The sequence below is a fragment of the Ambystoma mexicanum genome, chromosome 1p (assembly GCF_040938575.1).
Source record: "Ambystoma mexicanum isolate Mex_15411 chromosome 1p, UKY_AmexF1_1, whole genome shotgun sequence".
In the NCBI taxonomy this organism is placed as follows: domain Eukaryota; kingdom Metazoa; phylum Chordata; class Amphibia; order Caudata; family Ambystomatidae; genus Ambystoma; species Ambystoma mexicanum.
Window position 1 is genome coordinate 636,520,111 of NC_090921.1, and position 17,967 is coordinate 636,538,077.

At 44.9% G+C, this 17,967-nt stretch overlaps 1 protein-coding gene across 4 annotated transcripts in view; it reads right to left on the bottom strand.

Moving 5' to 3' along the window:
• ELAVL1 (ELAV like RNA binding protein 1) overlaps positions 1-17,967 on the bottom strand; it is a 288,733-nt gene that overhangs the window by 197,852 nt on the left and 72,914 nt on the right. For all 4 annotated transcript variants that reach the window (XM_069649668.1, XM_069649667.1, XM_069649666.1 and 1 more), the window contains one exon: positions 8,447-8,630. In XM_069649668.1, coding sequence (XP_069505769.1) covers positions 8,447-8,618 — 172 coding nt within the window. In that variant the 5' untranslated portion in view covers positions 8,619-8,630. The remainder of the gene's footprint in view (positions 1-8,446; positions 8,631-17,967) is intronic.

A 17,967-nucleotide genomic window follows, 5' to 3' on the forward strand; every position in this document is an offset into this window, starting at 1 on the left:
GGGGATCTGTAAACAAGAAGGCAGGTGGGTTGTTCGGGTTAAGAGGGAGTAGGAAAGTGAGGATGCTGTTGGCGGCTTCAGTTCGGTTTTCACTGTGCACCGAGCTAGGTGTGAATATCGGACCCATGCGAGACCTTGTGTGATGTTGATGCGGTTTATGTGTTTGTTGTCGCAATGTGGTGCAGTGGGTGCGGTTTGTTGTGTGAAAGATGGTTGTGCGGATTTTTATGTGAGTTTAGGTATTCAGAGATTTGAGCATAGGGTTAGTGGGTTATATTTCTTTTGTTTCTTCTAAATCTTGTTCCATGTATCTGGTTGTCCTATAGGTAGGTGTATTTTCCCCCTTTATTTTTGGTACATCTGATTGTAATGAGTGATGTCGTGGCACGTTCCCAACTGTTATTGAACATAGTGTAATAGGAGGGAGCATGTCTTGTCTCCAACTCTGGTATTGGTGCTGTATGTTAGCAGTCACCCACCCATTGCTATTTCAATCGGTGGTCAGTTGTTGCATGTAGTTTATAGGCCAAGGTGTTCTTGATAAATCGTCCTTGCCCTTCCACTGTGTTAATTCTCTGGTTTCGTCCTAACGTATCCATCTCTCAGTTGAGTTGATAGGTCGTAGATTGTTCTTCCTTAACTTCTCTTTATGGGCAATAGCTTAGGGGGCGTTCTTCGTTCACCATTGTTTCAGCTGTGTATATGCCCCCCATAGACGTTCTAGTTATGGGGCAAAGAGCCAAGATTTGAGGAGTTTTCTGAATAGTAGATGTGTTACGCATGTTTTTTGGTAGCTCGTTCCATGTTTTGTGGGTCGAGGTTAGAGAAAAGATCCTCCGAATGTTCTTTTGTAGGATTTTGGTTCCAACCAGATGTTGCTGCTCGATCAGAGTGTCCTTGAGGGCCTGTGTAGGCTGAATTTGTCTCTTAGGAACTCTACTCCTTGGTTGTGGATTGCTCTGTGCATAATGCACATTAATTTGAACTTGATTCACTGTTTTATTGGGAGCCAATATAGTGTTTTCAGCGGTGGTGTGATGTGGTCTCTCCAAGGTAGTTTGAGGAGCAGTCTGACCACCGCATTTTGTATGCGTTTAAGTCGTCGTTCAGGCATGCCCAAATATACGTTACTAGCCTACTAGTCTACTCTGGACAGGACTAGAGCGATGATGGTGATTGTTTTGTTGGCGAATGACAGGATCCTTTCCTCTCGCAGGAGAAATAATAATTTGTTTCGAGCGTTTACTTGTGGCTCTAGAGCAAGTTTGTTGTCAATCATAACTAAGGTTGTCTTCTCCATTTTTTGTGATGATCCTCATTTCTGTTTTGCCTGGGTTGATTTTGAGGTAGAGTTCATCCAGTTGTATATTTCACAAAGGCAGTTCTCTAATGTTTTCTTCGAGTGTCTTGTGTTTTGTAGACTTTGTGTATCGTCAGCATAGTTGTAGCAGGTGAGACTGCGTCTTAATTTTGATTAGTTGAGACCGGTAGATTTTGAACGATAATGGGGAGAAGGATGATCCTTGTGGTAATCTGCATGAGGATGCTCTTGGGTTGGATTTGATCCATATGGTTTGTTCTGTTGGTTAAGAAGGATTTGATCCATAGCAGGGCGAGGTCAGTGATTCCAAATACTTCCAGTCTCGAGATGAGGATGTCATGGTTAACTGTTGAATGCCGCAGAGCAGTCTAGAAGTATTAAAGCGGTATGGTTGTCTGAATCAGCGTTTGCTTTTTAGGTCATCCCTTATGAGAGAAGTGCAGATTCCATTCCTCTCATTGGTCTGAAGCCTACTTGGGCCCGTCTAGTATGCGGTGCTCTTCTATGAATTGTAGGGTTGTTCTGTATATGTAGGTTTTGAGTAGTTTAGCTGGATACGGGATGTTGGAGCTGGGTCTATAGTTGACAAGGTCCTCTAAGTTTCCTGCTGTATCTTTCAGCAGCGACCTGATGTATGCCGATTTGAAGGATTGTGCCACTTTCACTGTTGAGATTGAAAGGTTGAAGACGTTCCTGTGGTATTCCATGGGTGTTTCTGGTGAGAGGATTGATTTGTATATGTCCTGGGGCAGGGATCCGCGGGGGATCCTGTTTTGTTGCTTTGATGTACCAGTTTGACGAATGTCTCCACTGATATTTGGGGAAGCTTCGGAGTTTGTTCGACCAGTCCTCGTAGGGGTAGGTGGGTTCCAAAGTCTGTGTGCATGGTCTGTTGGATGGTAATGATTTTGTTTTTCAAATGGTCTGCTAGATAATTGCAGTTTCTTCAATGGTATTGGTATGTTGTTGCAGCCAGGTGGATTTTTTTTATTTCATTAATGATTTTAAACAGTTCTTTTTGGGCGTTTGGTGCTTTGAAGATTCTGTTGTCATAGTATTTCCTTTTTATATTTCCTTTTTGGATGATGGGGTATGTTGCTGAAATTTTCATTTTTTTCCTGTCGTTTTTCATTCTCCATTCTAGTTGAGGTTTGTTTTTTTTTTTTTTCATGGCACGGAGTACAAGAGTGAACCATGTTGCCATTTTTTTGCGTGAAGGGGTAAAAGGTTTTTCTTCGGCGACCTCGTCAATTATTGTTGTGATCCAGTTGTGGATGAATTTGTTTTTGTCCAAGTCAGTTTCGTCCATAATTGTTGCTTGTGGTTTGCCGAGTTCCAGCAATTCAGCTAGGTTGGAGTTTTTGATGGTTCTCCAGTTTCTTTACATGGTCAGTGGCTTGTCCTGTTGCTTGATTATTGGAGTGGCCATTGTGATTATGAACGGAATGTTGAGGTGGTGCACCAGAGGATCCGACTTGATGGCACCGTGGTGATGAGTTTTTTGTTGGCAAAGATTGCATCTAGCGTATGTCCTACCGTGTTGATGAATGCCAGTCCACTACCTCTTTTGGTTTTCCCCGTTTGACTCAAGTTGAAGTTATCAGAAAGTTGGTGAGCATGATCTTGTAGTGGTCATCTAGCCAGGTTTCATTTACAAATAGGATGTCGATACCTCAGTCGCATAGGAGGTCGTAGATTTCAGTGGCATGTTTAGACATTGACCTTGCATTGATTAGATTGCTGTGGATATTTTGGGTGTAGTTTTGTTTATTTGTTGTTACTTGTTTTGATTTGTGGGTGTTCAATCGGGATGCTTCTATATTGACGCCGGTTGGTTGAAGATCAGCGAAGGCCGCTTCTTCATTGAATCGGTCCATTAGATTGATGGTTGAGTTGCTGAGTTCTAGTGCTTCGTCATCTTGTGTGGTTTGATGTGGATAATGATAGTGCCCTTCTGTTCTTGTGATATATGGAGCGAGTGGTTGGTATCATCCCATTCTCTTCTCAGGTACTCATCTTTTTACCCGTTTGTTTGGGTGGGTTCTTTGCTTATCTCGAGAGGTCAATGTCGTAGTATTGAGGCTTGCAGCAAATTGTCAAAAGCGAGCATCTTCGTGACCAGCAGCATGAAGCAAGCTTGGTCTAGCTCTCCGCTCACACAACGCCTTCTCTGCAGTGAATCATTGCAAGCGTGGCACACAATGCTCAATTTCTTGTACAGTTCCAGCATGGGGAGCTAGTGCAATTTACTGCTGGGTGAGGGGAAGAGTACTTTCTGCTCTGCATTTGTGGTCTGCGCTCGCCTCTACGAGTATGACGGGAGTATAAGCAAGGAAACAGTGAACCAGCACAAATGCAGGAATCTAGATCACTGCACTGTCACTTACTATAGGCTGCATACTCTGCAGATTGTATGGGGAGATTGAACCACTCCCTCCATAAAAAGGGGTGTGCTTTTGGGCAGAATCAAGCAACTGAAAGAAATAGCCTCACAGCTTAGCACATGGTCCAGTTCAGAGAGTACTGGACAGGAGGTGGAAAGCAAGCACAGTGACTCGCAACCATGTTTAGATTTTTTAAACTGCAGCATTCGCCACCTGGCACCCTGCGATCGCTGCAGCATATAATCTTTTAATAAATGCATGTGCAGCATATTGACCATTTCAAATTGTTTCCAGAGATTTGAGTTCTTAGCCCCTCACACCAATGTGTTATCACTTACTCGTTCCACCATGCCCGGTGGGACCTACTGAGTAACGGCATTGTGTTGGTAACAGATCTTCTAGACGGCAACGGTAGTCATTATCTTCACCATGGAAGAAATTAATCTTCTCCCCTTGTCGGCAAACAAGTCAATGGTACTGTTGTAAAACACTTTCTTGCAATTGTATGAGGCTACGCTTAAGATCCCTGACATTGAGAGAACACCAAAAACAGGGCTCGATCACTTAGCAATGTTTGCCCAATGTGTGAAAATGGGGAATTTTAAAAATCATTTTGTGATAAATTGTAGAATCACCAAGGCTGCACAGCATCTCCGCCGTTAGTGGAGCCATTTGCCTTTATACAAACTCCATGCATCTTACGGCGGCTTATTTTGTCGCCAAATATAGTCACAGATTCTGGCTAAGGAGTAACATGGCCCTATGGTAAAACTCCTGGATCTGCAGAAATTAATTACATCATGGTATATGGTCGTTACTCGATGAATAATTTTGGTACTGTACCTTTTTTGATAAAAGAGGATTTGTTCCACCGACAAGCTTTGTATTGTTGCCCTCTGTGGTTTTTACCTTAGTAATATACGAATTGTGTTTAATACTGTCTTAACTTAGATCTACTTTTTAATCTTGTTTATTGGTGAAATGTAATTATACTGTTGTGTCACTATTGCATATGCCGAATAAAAAAAAAAATTTTAAAACGCAAAATAAACTTTTTCTAGCAATCTGGTTGTAGCGGTCCCATATGTAAAGGATATTGTGGGAACTGTTTGTACTCGACACCTCCCATCTGTGCATGGACTAATTTAGTTGCTGCCCAATAGGGAGACGGATTGGCTGCATTATAGAGTGCATTATGGAAATGCATTTAAGGATTCAAAATTAAGATTCAAGGACATGGAGGACAGGCATCACCCATTAGGCAGGAGCTACAAGGTGAAAATCAGGATCAAGTACACAGTGAACTGCAAATATATCATACAAGGCACATTAACATTTTGCCCATTTTGTATGATCAATTATGTTTAAATGTGTCCTAATTCTCCTTTATCAAGATTCCCCAAACACTAATGATGTCACATGCGCAGAAAGGTAGCTCCTGTTAACAAGCAAGGTAATCTCTCCTAGTGTAGAAGCAGGCGCTAAATATCTCTACTTGGCTACTGGCAGTTTATCCAGGGTCATCTCAATTAAAGCTTTGCTGTCCTAATTTTCCAGTTTTAATGTAGAAAGAGGTGGCTGGTTTTTTGTTGCTGTGGTGCATGCATGTTTTGGAGCAGGGTCAATGTCTGTATTAAATTCTTGCCACTGGTTTTGTGATGTAGGGTAAGGTGGGTATGGCAGAAAGCCCTGTTTCTACACAGCTGCCACAAGTTCCTTCTTTCCCCACCACCGATTAAGCCCCATCTACCCCCTACATACAATTTCCACCTCAGGATGGTCGTTTCCAGTAATGTCCAAAGGGGTTTTTGCGCAAATGTGTTTGTACTGATTTTCAGAAAAGATTCCATGCGTGGACTTTTTTTAATCTGCATACTGTGCACATGTATACTATAGGGTTTGAAATAGAGGGGAGCTGGGATCAATTTAGCTCCTCCTCGAAGCCTAAAAAAGTCTGGTTAGCTTGACACCAGGAGCTACCGTTGGCTCCCCAGGTCAACTGATGCCGAATAAATACACCTATGTGAATTTAACTCTATGCCTTTGAGACAATCTATAAACAAACATTAGGGCACATCTGTACATTACTTGAAGAATAAGGAGTCATAAATAGACAAAATTATACGTTTGCATCTATACTAGCACTTGCATCCCCAGTGGGAGCTCCTGGTCACTGGTTAAGGCTGGACACCCAGGAGATGCCTTTAGCTCATGATTATCAAATCTTAATGTAGAGCCCCGAGGTTGTAATGTAAATCAGCCCCCGTTCCATCCTAATATTTTGTTCACCGGAAAACCCCTCCAACAGAAATGCCAACTGAAGATTACTCAACACCAGGCTAAGAGATGCCATACCTACTAGGAGCAAATAGTGGCATGTCTCTAGAAGCAGTCTATGCAATAGTGGGTTCTGAAGGCAAATCTTGGACGACTTCCAACACTAGATGTCAACAGTATGCCAGTTCTTTTTGTAAAGGTCCTTTTTATATCTAGGTCAGTTGAGTATACTGGACTTTTCTGCTGCCCCTAAGACTTGCTTTCATCAATGAATATATGGCAACTGTGGCCTTCATGAATCAGGCTCAAGAAACATACAAGGTACACGCTGTGGGTTACAGATGTCTTCTGAGAAGCTCGACAGGGACTGCATTTTTCTTTCCAGGAGTGAAGAATTCCAAGTGATTGTTTCAAGCAGATCAAGTGCAGAGGACCAAGAATTGATGCAGGCACAGATATTCATTCAGCCCTCGGGGCAACAGAATAGAACTCTTCGAAGAATTACATTTTGGACAAATGTCAATCCCCTTTTCTCTATGGTTTTTCCCCCAAAACCACAACAGTACTAATAGCACCAGTGAGCTTTTTTTATCAGATCTCCGTCATTTAAGGGTAGAGCCTCATCAAAATCCACCATGCAGATTGGATCCCTTCCCAGGAAGAAACATTTACCGTAACCAACCATAACTGAACTTTGATGCATGGCTCGCAAGTACCTGCATCAAGGGCATTTGAAGCTCCTCCTTCAACGCAAGAGGGTTCGGAAGGATGTGAAAACGATCAACTAGTTAATCGTACACCTTCAAAGGCAGAAGACAAGCAGCACAAAAACAATGTTGGATAGTGGCAAATGCTGGCAACTGTACACTCTTCAACTATTTTTAATCTTCCAGAACCATCCCAACAGAGAAAAGAACTAAGGCGTGAAACCAGACCAAGATGGGTCAACACACGCGCAGTCTTTTAAATTCTTTGCGCCATAATAGTTCTTGTCCCACAAAGGCCTCTTTTCTTATTTTTACTACACTGTGTGGGAAGATTTGTGCATTTTAAATGTAGGGAGGAGGAATGTATGCATACGAGCTCCTACTACAGCACTTTGCACCGTTCTAAGTCCGCTTCAAAGTTTTGCAGTGTTAGAATAGAGAGGCGGTAGGGTACAGGCCCAAAGATAAGGACAGGTTCAGCAAAATGTGTTATGGAAAACAGTGTGCCCAAAATGCAACATCTGCTCTAAAACGTCTTTCTACAAAACAAATGTGCCAAAAGCATGAGAAGAGACCATTTGCTGCTCCACATACTGCAGTCAGCAAATAAGGTCCTTGATAACTCAGATGCTGATTTGGTCCCCAAAGATAATCATGCATGCATTTAGGGGAATGCCCGGATTATATATTATTGCAAGAATTAGCCCAAACTGCAATGCAAGATCTGAACTCAAGGGTCACAGTGGACTCATGCACACATCCAAATGTGCGTATTCGGTGTAACTAAAGCAAGAAAAAAAAATGATGCGAGAAAAATCTAATTTGTGTGGGATCCTGAAATCACTTTTGGAAGGAAATTAGAAAAAAATTCAGTGGATGTCAGAGCCATAGAGGGCAGTAAGATGTAGACCTGAACTGAAAACGTTTGCGAAATAACCCTTTAAGCCACCTTCAAAACCAGTTTTTTTATTAGTTTAACAGCAGAGCCAGCCAGGGGTGTATCAGACACTTTTACTCCCTAAAAATAGGGAAATACTCACCAAAATAAGGAGTAAAAACACTCCCAACAATCAGTCTGAAAGCGACATGTAGGACCTTGTGCTCCCGCTTTCACCCACACAGCTCCATGGATATATTTGGACCAGTCGTGCACATAGCACAACAGGAAGAAACTATTACTGCCGGAATGGTAGAGGTAAACATGCATCTTTTAATGTATATGAATAACTAGGTGCAAAGGAATAATTACAAAAATACCGTTTTCCAGCATTTCTATTGGCTTATTAAATTCCGCTATTATTAGGAATTGGACTTACATTTTTACTCCCTAAAAGATAGGGAGTAAAATATTCCCACCATAATCTTATCTGGAGCACTGAGCACAGCAATGATAAAACCTACTCAATCGCTCATGCCTGTAACATGTAATGTAGATATTGCAGAATTCTGGATGAAGGTTGGCAGGATGCACCAGTACAGAGATGTACATTAATTGTAACCTCATCCGCACTCACAAGACACATATGGCCTCACAGCCCAACTTTATACTTCAACAATACATTGCCGCTATTTTACGATGGTGTGAAGTCACTTTGCAAATCTTACGCCTACTAACTCCACTAAAGTAAGCATTTTTTTCAGATGGCATCTGTAATCTGTTGCCTAACCCATGACTGAGTTACAGCGCCCTGATGATTCCCCACATGCCTAACACGCTATATAAATCCGATAAATAAAATAAATAAAAATAAAAATACCTGCAACTTTGTCCCGAATAAGCTTTGCAGATTCAACTTCACCAATACTGCTAAAGAGACTACGCAATTCATCCTGAGTCATATTCTGAGGGAGGTAGTTTACAATCAGATTTGTTCTACTCATATCATCCATGCAATCTTCAGCCATGTGATCCTCATAACCGTTAGACATTTTAAAATGTACCTGAAAAGATAAAGGTCTCCATTAAGGTTCACAGGTTTATGTAGGCCATGAAAAAATGCTGTTTCCCCAAGTGATAAAACACATACTTTCATTCCAAACGCAATCAGCAGTTAAAAATAATACTGCAGTAACTAGTTACATTTGTTAGTCCGAGTATTGTAGTTTCACAATTTAGTTAATTTATTTGAATAGCATTTAAACTGGACAAGATCAAACTAAGCAACTAGTGCAACCATGATACTGAAAAGGTGGCTTGTATGTGCAAGGCCAATGGGGAAAAACAATTTCACTAATATTTAATGAAAGGCGATGCTTTCTTGCAGTAGTAACTGACTTCCAGCCCAATTCAATTTGAGAAAATTGAAATACACCCAAATAAGCATAATCACACATGGGCACCACCAATGTTAAATCACGCTTAGAGCACAGTAATACCAAAGTATATACACCTTTAAAACATATTGCCTGAGGAAGAGCCACTATATGGCAAACATTTCTCAGATACAATTCCGAATTGTGATCCCTGCACTTTTTATTCAGACTAGAAAACGGAGGTAGAAAAAATAAAGTACTGGAAAAACTAGCTGTGGAGGTCACTCGGAAACTAAGTGGGCAAGAAGCTAGAATCTACATCACCATATAAGAAAATAAGACTCCTTCCAACTTTGATCTTGAGATTCCAGATAACTTAGTTCAGGAGATTTCAGTAGGAGACCATACCAGGTAAATACAACAGATCAATAAAGCTGGTCTGGAACATGTATCCACAAAATCAAGAGTTAATTTAGCCATCTTAGACATTTTTCAAATAAAGAATCAATGAAGGGTGCATTGACAATGCAGTACAAGAAACGAAGCTTGAACTAAGAATCATTAACTAAAGTAAAAAAAAAGTGGCCTTCCAGTGAAGCGGATGCATGCCAACTTAACAGTGCTTCAACAAGCAGACATGAAATTCTGACCTTTTGCAGAGTGAATGCCCATACGTGGACAGCAGGATGGTCAAAAGACTAGGTAAATTTAATCCAGCAAATCGAGCTGATGAAAACTATACACCACAGAACATTTACCATGATCTTAGAAAAGTTTAGAACAATGTTAGTGCATTAACAGGATATTATTCCAAATAGCACCTCAACAAGAATATAGACATTAAGTGGTCATCCATAATCAGTACATCCAACCCACCCTGATATGTGGGGCTGGAAAGCTCAAGAAATTGGCCCGTCTGGGCCACTTCAAACAACGCATGTAGCCAATAAGGTTAGATTGGAAATGGAATGCTCTTGCAGAAGAAAAAAAAAAAAAAAAAAGTAGAAGAAAAAAAAAAGCACAGATTCTCTTGTCAAAAGTAAATACTTTTGGGACTCCAAGATGGCCGCCGGCAGGGGAGGCTGCGAATAGATCGCTCTCCCGCCGGGCCGCATACAAAGAAGCACCACAAGGAGAGAATTCCGAGCGATAAGGAACAAGATGCTCGGCGGAATCCTCCCCCCATGTAGAGCGTGGCACTGAGTAAAATTCGGCCGCACAGACCCCCCCCCCGGGGAGCCCGTCGCGGGGGGTGGGACCCCACCCCTAACCCCATCTAAGGAAGGCCTGGCTGGACGGATTCGTCGGAGGAGCCGGGAGCTTGCAGGGAGCTCCGCCCCCGCCCGCCGCAGCAGGACGAGTGGGCAACCCCTTGCGGCACGCAGGGGAGAGCGGATCGGCGGAGGGAGGAGTGGCGGAGAAGGCTCTGGAGCGTGGACCGCTGCCCCAATCGCCCGCGGACGAGCATCGGAAGCTCCGCGGCACCGGATGAGGTGAGGGGAACCCAGGAGCGACAGGGGAGACAAAGAGGAGGAGCAGGGGTCCTCCCAGCCCCTCCGCCGAGCAAGCAGCGAGAGGCGGACCTCGAAGGTGAGGGTGACTGTGTGGGGCCCCGTTGCCCATCAGGCAGAGGAATCCGGGTCTGCGGGGCGGGATACCAAAGATCCGAGGTGTATCCCCCCCCACCCAATGTATGCATAAGTCAGAGGAGCTACAGCAGGGGGGGCAGTGGAATGGCGGGGGAGACCCAGCATCATCTTTAATGCCCCTGCGGCAGACACACACCCCAGGATGAGTCGAGACCACCTACAGGTCTAAGGCAAAGACTCGCAACCCCAGCCTGAAGCAGCACAGTCAACGGGGACCCTAAAGGCAAAAGGGAGAGGGGGGTCCAGTATTTCCCGCGGCGGCCGACACAGGAGAGGCACCCAAAGGAAGTGCATATTTTCGGTAACCTGCAAAGATGTCACGGGCTAAGGGGAAGGGGAGAATCTCGCAATCTACACCCCAGACACACAAACAGGATACAAGTCTCCTCCAAATGTGGTCTTCGGATACACCGGCGCCCCCAAAAGACAGGTTAGGGGACGCCCCCACAATGGGCATAAGCACTACAGATCAGAGCTCCCTCCTTCCGCCGTCAAAGGACGATATGCGGCCCTGGTTCGCGGAACTCCAAGACAAATTTATGTCCACAGTCCAGGACCAATTTACCTCATTGAGGAATGAGATGAAGCAGGCAGTACAGGAGATGAAAGTGGACGTCGCAAAGTTGGAGGAAAGGACGGATACGGTGGAGAAGATCGTACAAAATTTGGATGAGGAGGCGAAACAGAATAGCGAAACTCAAGAACATCTGGTGAGACTCACACATAACTTAGAAATACAATGTGAAGATCTGGAGAATCGCTCCCGCAGATCCAATATTCGCATTAAGTTTGTGCCAGAAACCGTCACGGATAAAGACCTCAAGAGTGCAATACAAGAAGTGTTCAGCGATATAGCTGAAGTTCAAGACTCTAAAGACATAGGGATAGACAGAATCCATAGGGTGGGCCCAAAAAGAACCGGCGCCCCAGGGGAAAGACCAAGAGACTTTTTGGCGGCAATCACATGATACCAGCAAAAGGAACAGATCTTGAGGAAGGCAAGGAAGCTGGACCACATAAGAATGAATGGGGTGGATATACAACTGTACCAAGACCTGGCCTCCGTGACACTCTTGAAAAGAAGGGAAATGGGCCCACTGGTGAGGGAACTAGTGAAGAAAGATCAGATATAAATGGACATTCCCTTTCGGCCTACTTTTTGAGTGGGAAGGCAAACAAAGAAGAGTGACCTCGTATAAGGAAGGCCTCCACATAATGGACATACAAACAGATGAAACGGAAGTGAGAGCGGCCAGATCAAAATGGGATCCGCAAAAAAGACCAAGAGGATGGGGGGAGGTTAGCCAAAGGAGGAGGAAGGGTGGGGGAGGGAGGGATCATTGTCATTAGGTGATAACCAAAGAGAAAAGTGAAGGCAGGTAGGCACTTCGCACTGTGGGGGGAGGACAGCAGGGAAGCTGCAGTAAACCTCGGAACAATAGACTACTAGGCCCGGCGGGGACCAGGGATAGGAAGGGAATCGGCGGAGGTTGAAGGATGGACTGGGGTTTAGGAATCCCCGCACAGTTGATCCTGAGCTATGTGAGGGCAGGGAGCGATGGGCGGAACGCCCAAGCAACCTTAGGGGCCCGGGCCCTCCTCGGGATCAAAGTTGTATTTGGGTTTAAAGTTAAGTGGGAGTTGGAGGGGGGGGACCGGCTGGGGGAACTACGGAAGAAGGAAGAGGCATTGGTATGGGGGAACGAGGCAAGAAACGGTAGATCAGAAAAGATGGGGACGCTAAGAATTTTCTCTCAAAACATCAGGGGCCTGAATTCTCTGGTAAAAAGGAAAAAAGTGGAGACTATGGTGAGAAGGGAGAAAGCGGACATCCTGCTCCTCCAGGAGACACACAAAGACCCTAGATAAAAAAAAAGTACGCCTCAGAGGGTACAAGATCTGGGCGCAGGCAAATGCAGGAGGGAAAAGAGCGGGAGTGATGATAGCGGCAAGAGAGGGTCTGATAGCAAATGTTGTGGAAACCCGAGTTGACAGAGAAGGGAGATTCGCATTTGCCAATATATCATATGAGGATCACAGATTCACCCTAGCTACAATTTACTCGCCAAACACGGGGCAGGATGGTTTCCTTAGAGACACTCTGGGGAAACTGGAAGACTTTGCGAAAGGTGAGATAATAATGGGGGGAGATTTGAACCTGGCCTGGTGCCCCAGCCAAGACAGGAGCGCAGGGGGATCACAGGTACATGGGGCCCCTTCAAAACAACTTCGACAAAGAATGGAACAGTTAGCATTGAAGGATGTCTGGAGAGAGATGAAGGGACAAGAATGTGGATTTACATACTACTCGCACGTGCATAACACGATGTAGAGGATAGACTATTTCTGGGTATCAGTAGGATTAGTTGGGAGGATCCAGGGGGTTGAAAAGGGTTCAATAGCAATGTCAGATCACGCCCCACTGTGGATCGATCTTCAAACCCCCGGCAATGGGAGAGGCCTTTGGAGATGGAAACTGCCCCCTGACATATTAACAGATCTGGTTCAGGGGGAGGAACTAAGACAAAATTAAAGAATACTTTGAACACAATGACAATGGAGAGGTCCCACTGGGAACAGTATGGGAAGCCTTTAAGGCGGTCACAAGGGGCCATATAATAGCGCTAAAGGTAGCCAAAGACAAACAGCACCAGGAATGGGAAAGAACACTCGAGAAGAAATTGGCTGAAATCCAAGGGGAACTTATAATCCATCCCACAAAAAGCCTCAAGAAAGCAATGAAGCACGTGCAGGGTCAAATAGAAATGCTCCGCAACAAAAAAGCAGAGAAATCCCTCCTCTACCTGAAACAGCGATACTACGTCAAGGCCAATAAGGCTGATAGATATCTGGCGAGAATACTCAGAGATAAACAGAAAGCAACGACAATACTGAACATCAAGGATGCACAAGGGGACCCACACACAAACACTAAGGATATTGGGGACACCTTTAAAACCTTCTATCAAGAACTGTATGAAACAGAGCACCCAGATGAAGCGAAACAAGATAGCTTCCTGCGATCCATCCCTATACCGACCATAACAGACGGGGAAAGGCAGGCTTTGGAAAAAAAGATCTCTGAAGAGGAGGTTAGGAGGGCAATCAAAAGTCTTCCTAGCTCAAAGGCCCCAGGACCGGATGGCTATACGGCCTCGTCCTATAAGAAATATGCAGATATATTAATGCCGATCCTTACCAGGCTACTAAATACTGACAGTGGAAATGTGACTCCATCCATGAATGAGGCGAAGGTCCTCGTGTTCCACAAGGCCCGATAGCCTTAATAAATCTGGACACTAAAATATATACGAAAGTGCTAGCGGCCAGACTGTCACCCCTCCTTCCGACCTTAATTGACACAGACCAATCAGGCTTCATCCCGGGTAGGCAAACTCAGGACAATCTAAGAAGAGTAACCCACCTGATAGAAAAAATTGGTATTACCCACAAACCAGCAGCACTCCTCTCCTTAGACGCCGAAAAGGCATTTGACCGAGTGGAATGGTCCATCCTCTTTAAGACACTGGGCCACATGGGATTCGGGGAGCAGTTCATTAGGATGGTAAAAGCTAACTACAATTCCCCTGTGATAAGAATAGCAGTAAATGGAGAAGTCACAGACAGGGTGGAGATTAGAAGGGGCACGAAGCAGGGCTGCCCCCTCTCACCACTATTATATGCTATATTTCTGGAGCCCCTTCTAATTAAGATAAGGGAATCACAAGGGGTGGGGGGGATAGAGATGGCGGGCAGGCAGCACAAAGTCATGGCATATGCGGACGACATGCTGCTAGCCTTGGAGGTCCCAGAGCATTCCATGCAGAGCGCCATAGAAATACTTGAGGAATTTGGGGGGATCTCTGGCCTAAAGATCAACAGGGGGAAATCAGAAATCATGCTTCTAGCCGGGAGCAAAGAAGCACTAAAAACAGCGGCGGGTAAGCTAAACTTGAAATTGGTAGAGGGAGGCATAAAGTACCTAGGGGTGACACTTACGCAAAGGGTAGACATGATCTTTCAGAGTAATTACTCTCACCTTTTGAGTAGAATCAGGAAGGACCTGGAGAGGTGGAGTCCCCTAAGGATCTCATGGTGGGGGAGAATACAATCTATAAAAATCAAGGGTGCTCTACTATTTCCAGGCCCTGCCGGTGTCGGTCCCCGACTCTTTCTTCAGATCACTGTCAAGGGCCGTCTCACATTTTGTGTGGAACAGGAGACCTCCGAGGTTAGCAAGAACCATCCTCACGGCACCAATAAAGGCTGGCGGAATGTCCCTACCCCACTTCAAGAAATACTTTCAGGCAGCCCAATTATGGGTTTTGAAGGAATGGCTGGGGGAGAACCAACAGACAATCTGGGCGACACAGGATAGGGCGGCCGCCAGAACCCCCCCTGGAGGATCTGCTATGGAAGCAAACACAACACAGACATGAGAACCTTCGAATCAGTGAAATCTTGAAGACCACCTTGAAAGCCTGGGACGACCAAACCAGGAGAGGAAAAATGACCACCACACTGGGTCCTTTCACTCCAATTTGCAGGAATCCACAATTCCCCCCAGGACAGGAACCAAGCAGATTTGAGAGGTGGGAGGCAGCAGGATGCAGAAAGATCAGAGAAATGTTCATAGACAAAGAAATTAGATCCTTCACAGAGTGCAAATCTATGTGGAAACTAAAAGAAGCAGACAGATTCAAATATGAACAATTAAAACACTGGCTGAGCACACCAGAGGTCTTCCAGGCGGCCACGAGGGACCTCACACCATTCGAGACGTATATAGTAACCAATCCAGGGGACAAAAAACTAGTATCCACACTATATAAATATATTAACACACCAGAGGAAGAAGTAAAATGGACATAGAGGAGGTGGGAGGCCACACTGGGGGAAGAAGTGACCAGACAGCAATGGGAAGAACTGTGGGCAGGCATCCCCAAACTCACCAGGGCCGTCCAAACCAGGGAAATGTGGTGGAAAATAGTCACCCAATGGCACTATACCCCAGCGAGACTAAAGTCAATGTACGCGGACATCTCAGATAGCTGTTGGAGGGGGTGCTCGGATGTGGGCACCTGGAAGCATATATGGTGGGAATGCCAGGGAGTAAAAGACTTCTGGAGTGAAGTGCAAAAGGAAATTGTTAATGTAATCCCAGTGGCTGCCCAGATGGGGGAGATGGTGTGGCTATGCGGATTCAAAGACTCACAGGCCAAGAAACTAACCATATCCCAATGGAGAAGCTTTATGGGACTGGTAATCGCGGCCTGGGCAACGATAGCGCAAAATTGGACGAAAAGAGACCCACCACTGGCATTCACCTGGCTGCAAAAAGTCTGGTCCTATATGACTATGGAAAAGATTACAAACCACCTACAGGACCAGAAGAACACCTTTACGAGGGAGTGGGGACCGGTTCTGGAATACCTGAACTCTGACTATATGGCACAATGGTGCCCACATAACATTAGAACCTCGGACATATATAGCATGTAAAGTTCCCGGAAGAAAGACACGAGATCGGAACTTCTTCCGTGGGGGGGTGGGAGAAAGTTGGGGAAGTCACTGATGTTGATATTCTTCATAACTGTGAAAATGAATAAAAACATGTTTAAAAAAAAAATAAAAAAAAGTAAATACTTTTGAAACAGTAACAATCGTGGGCATTCCTCAGTACCAGATCTCTTCTCCAACAATTCGGAATAACAAGATAGCACAGCATTGGTTTTTACGCTGGCTGGCAGTTAATCACAGGACCTGGCTTGAACTTTACTGCCCATAGACATTTTTGTTTAAGGTCCTCCTTTCACTTGTCACAAGCTGCAACACGCAGTTGCCTAAACACAAATGATCCTTGTCACTGTATCTATGACCCAGAAATTCAAGGCCGACATCTGTCTGGGAAGTGGCCACCACTCAGTGACAGACCACTGCGACAGCTATCAGGAAATCAGAAGTGAATTAGCACTAATTGGTTTTCTGCCCAAGTCAATAAAGGTAAAAATGTGCATAAATTATAGAAGCCTTAATGGGCAAACATGGACTTTACACTACAAAACGTATTTGCAACTCAAGAGAGCCTGTACACAGCAAAGACCATGGAGACGCTTTCGAGCCTGAACAGAGCCATCGTTACTGTACTTCGCACAATAGCCCCCATACATCTTCAAATGTGAAAAAACCATGATAAAGGACAAAAACAAATGGTTCGACCAGACCATTTCCCTCATGAAAATAGGGGACCGGAAACTCAAAAAGTTAACCAAATCCCTGAACCCTGAAGGCAAAAGAAAGCAATCCAACACCAGAAAGTTCAGTCAACCAGAAAAGTCACTTTCTAATAAAACCAGTTGCTAAGAGCTCTTCACTGCATTTAGGTTAATGGTCTTCCCAATTCAAATGGGCTCGTTATCTGATCCTCGCTAAGAGAAACGACAAGTTGACTGCCTCTTCGTTCAAGATGTACACTATCCGAGACTGCATCCTTAAGCCTAGGGATCCCCAGGAGACTATACTCATTACACCAGTTAAGGGCACCAACTATAGATAAAATTCCAGCCGCCAAATGTGGAAGACACCCAGGCAATTATTCCCAGCTGTAATCCGACCTGATGAGTGCCTTTTGAGCATTTAGAGCTGCTTTGTTCCCTTTTTCCATTTTTTTAGTGTTTTGCAGCCTCTGCCCGTGTGTCCCCCACAGCCCTCTTCCTGCCTGCCTTCCCACTGCACCCACTCCCTCCCTCATCCCCCGCCCCACCTCAGATTGGATTGGTCCTGGCAACGATGTAACCAGGGCAGCCCGTCTGGATCAGGGCCTCAAGGCAGCTCCACATCGCGTCTTCCAGTGTCCGCCAGGGAAGCTGGAAGCCCGGTGCAGTCAACCATTAGCGACTGACAAGGTAAGTGTGGTGTGCAGAACCACAAAATGGCCACATTAACATTTGCCCATCCTACACCACCAACACTTGCATTAATTACACCAACAAGGAAATCCAGTGTAAATACAACGGATTCAAATGCCTATTTTATTGTGAAGCCTAGGCCTTTCTCCTACTGTGCAGGATTCTCAAATCTATGTGTGTTGACCTCCTGTCTACCATTTCTGGGTAACCTAGGCCATCCCAACTATCCAGGAATACCCAGCTACCCACTGAAAGCAATTAACTAGAGATCGGTCACTGGCCATAGTATCAGGGAAGGATACCTCCTGCCTGGAGCTCAAATGCATAGTAGGCCAGAAAACCTGACCAACATAGCATTGCCCCAAGGGGCGAAATATAGTTTGCAGGGTGCCACTCCTGCACAGCTGAAGGATTCTACTAAAAGAGTGCGGTTAGCCTGGGAAGGATGTTCACTCCAACATTTCAAAA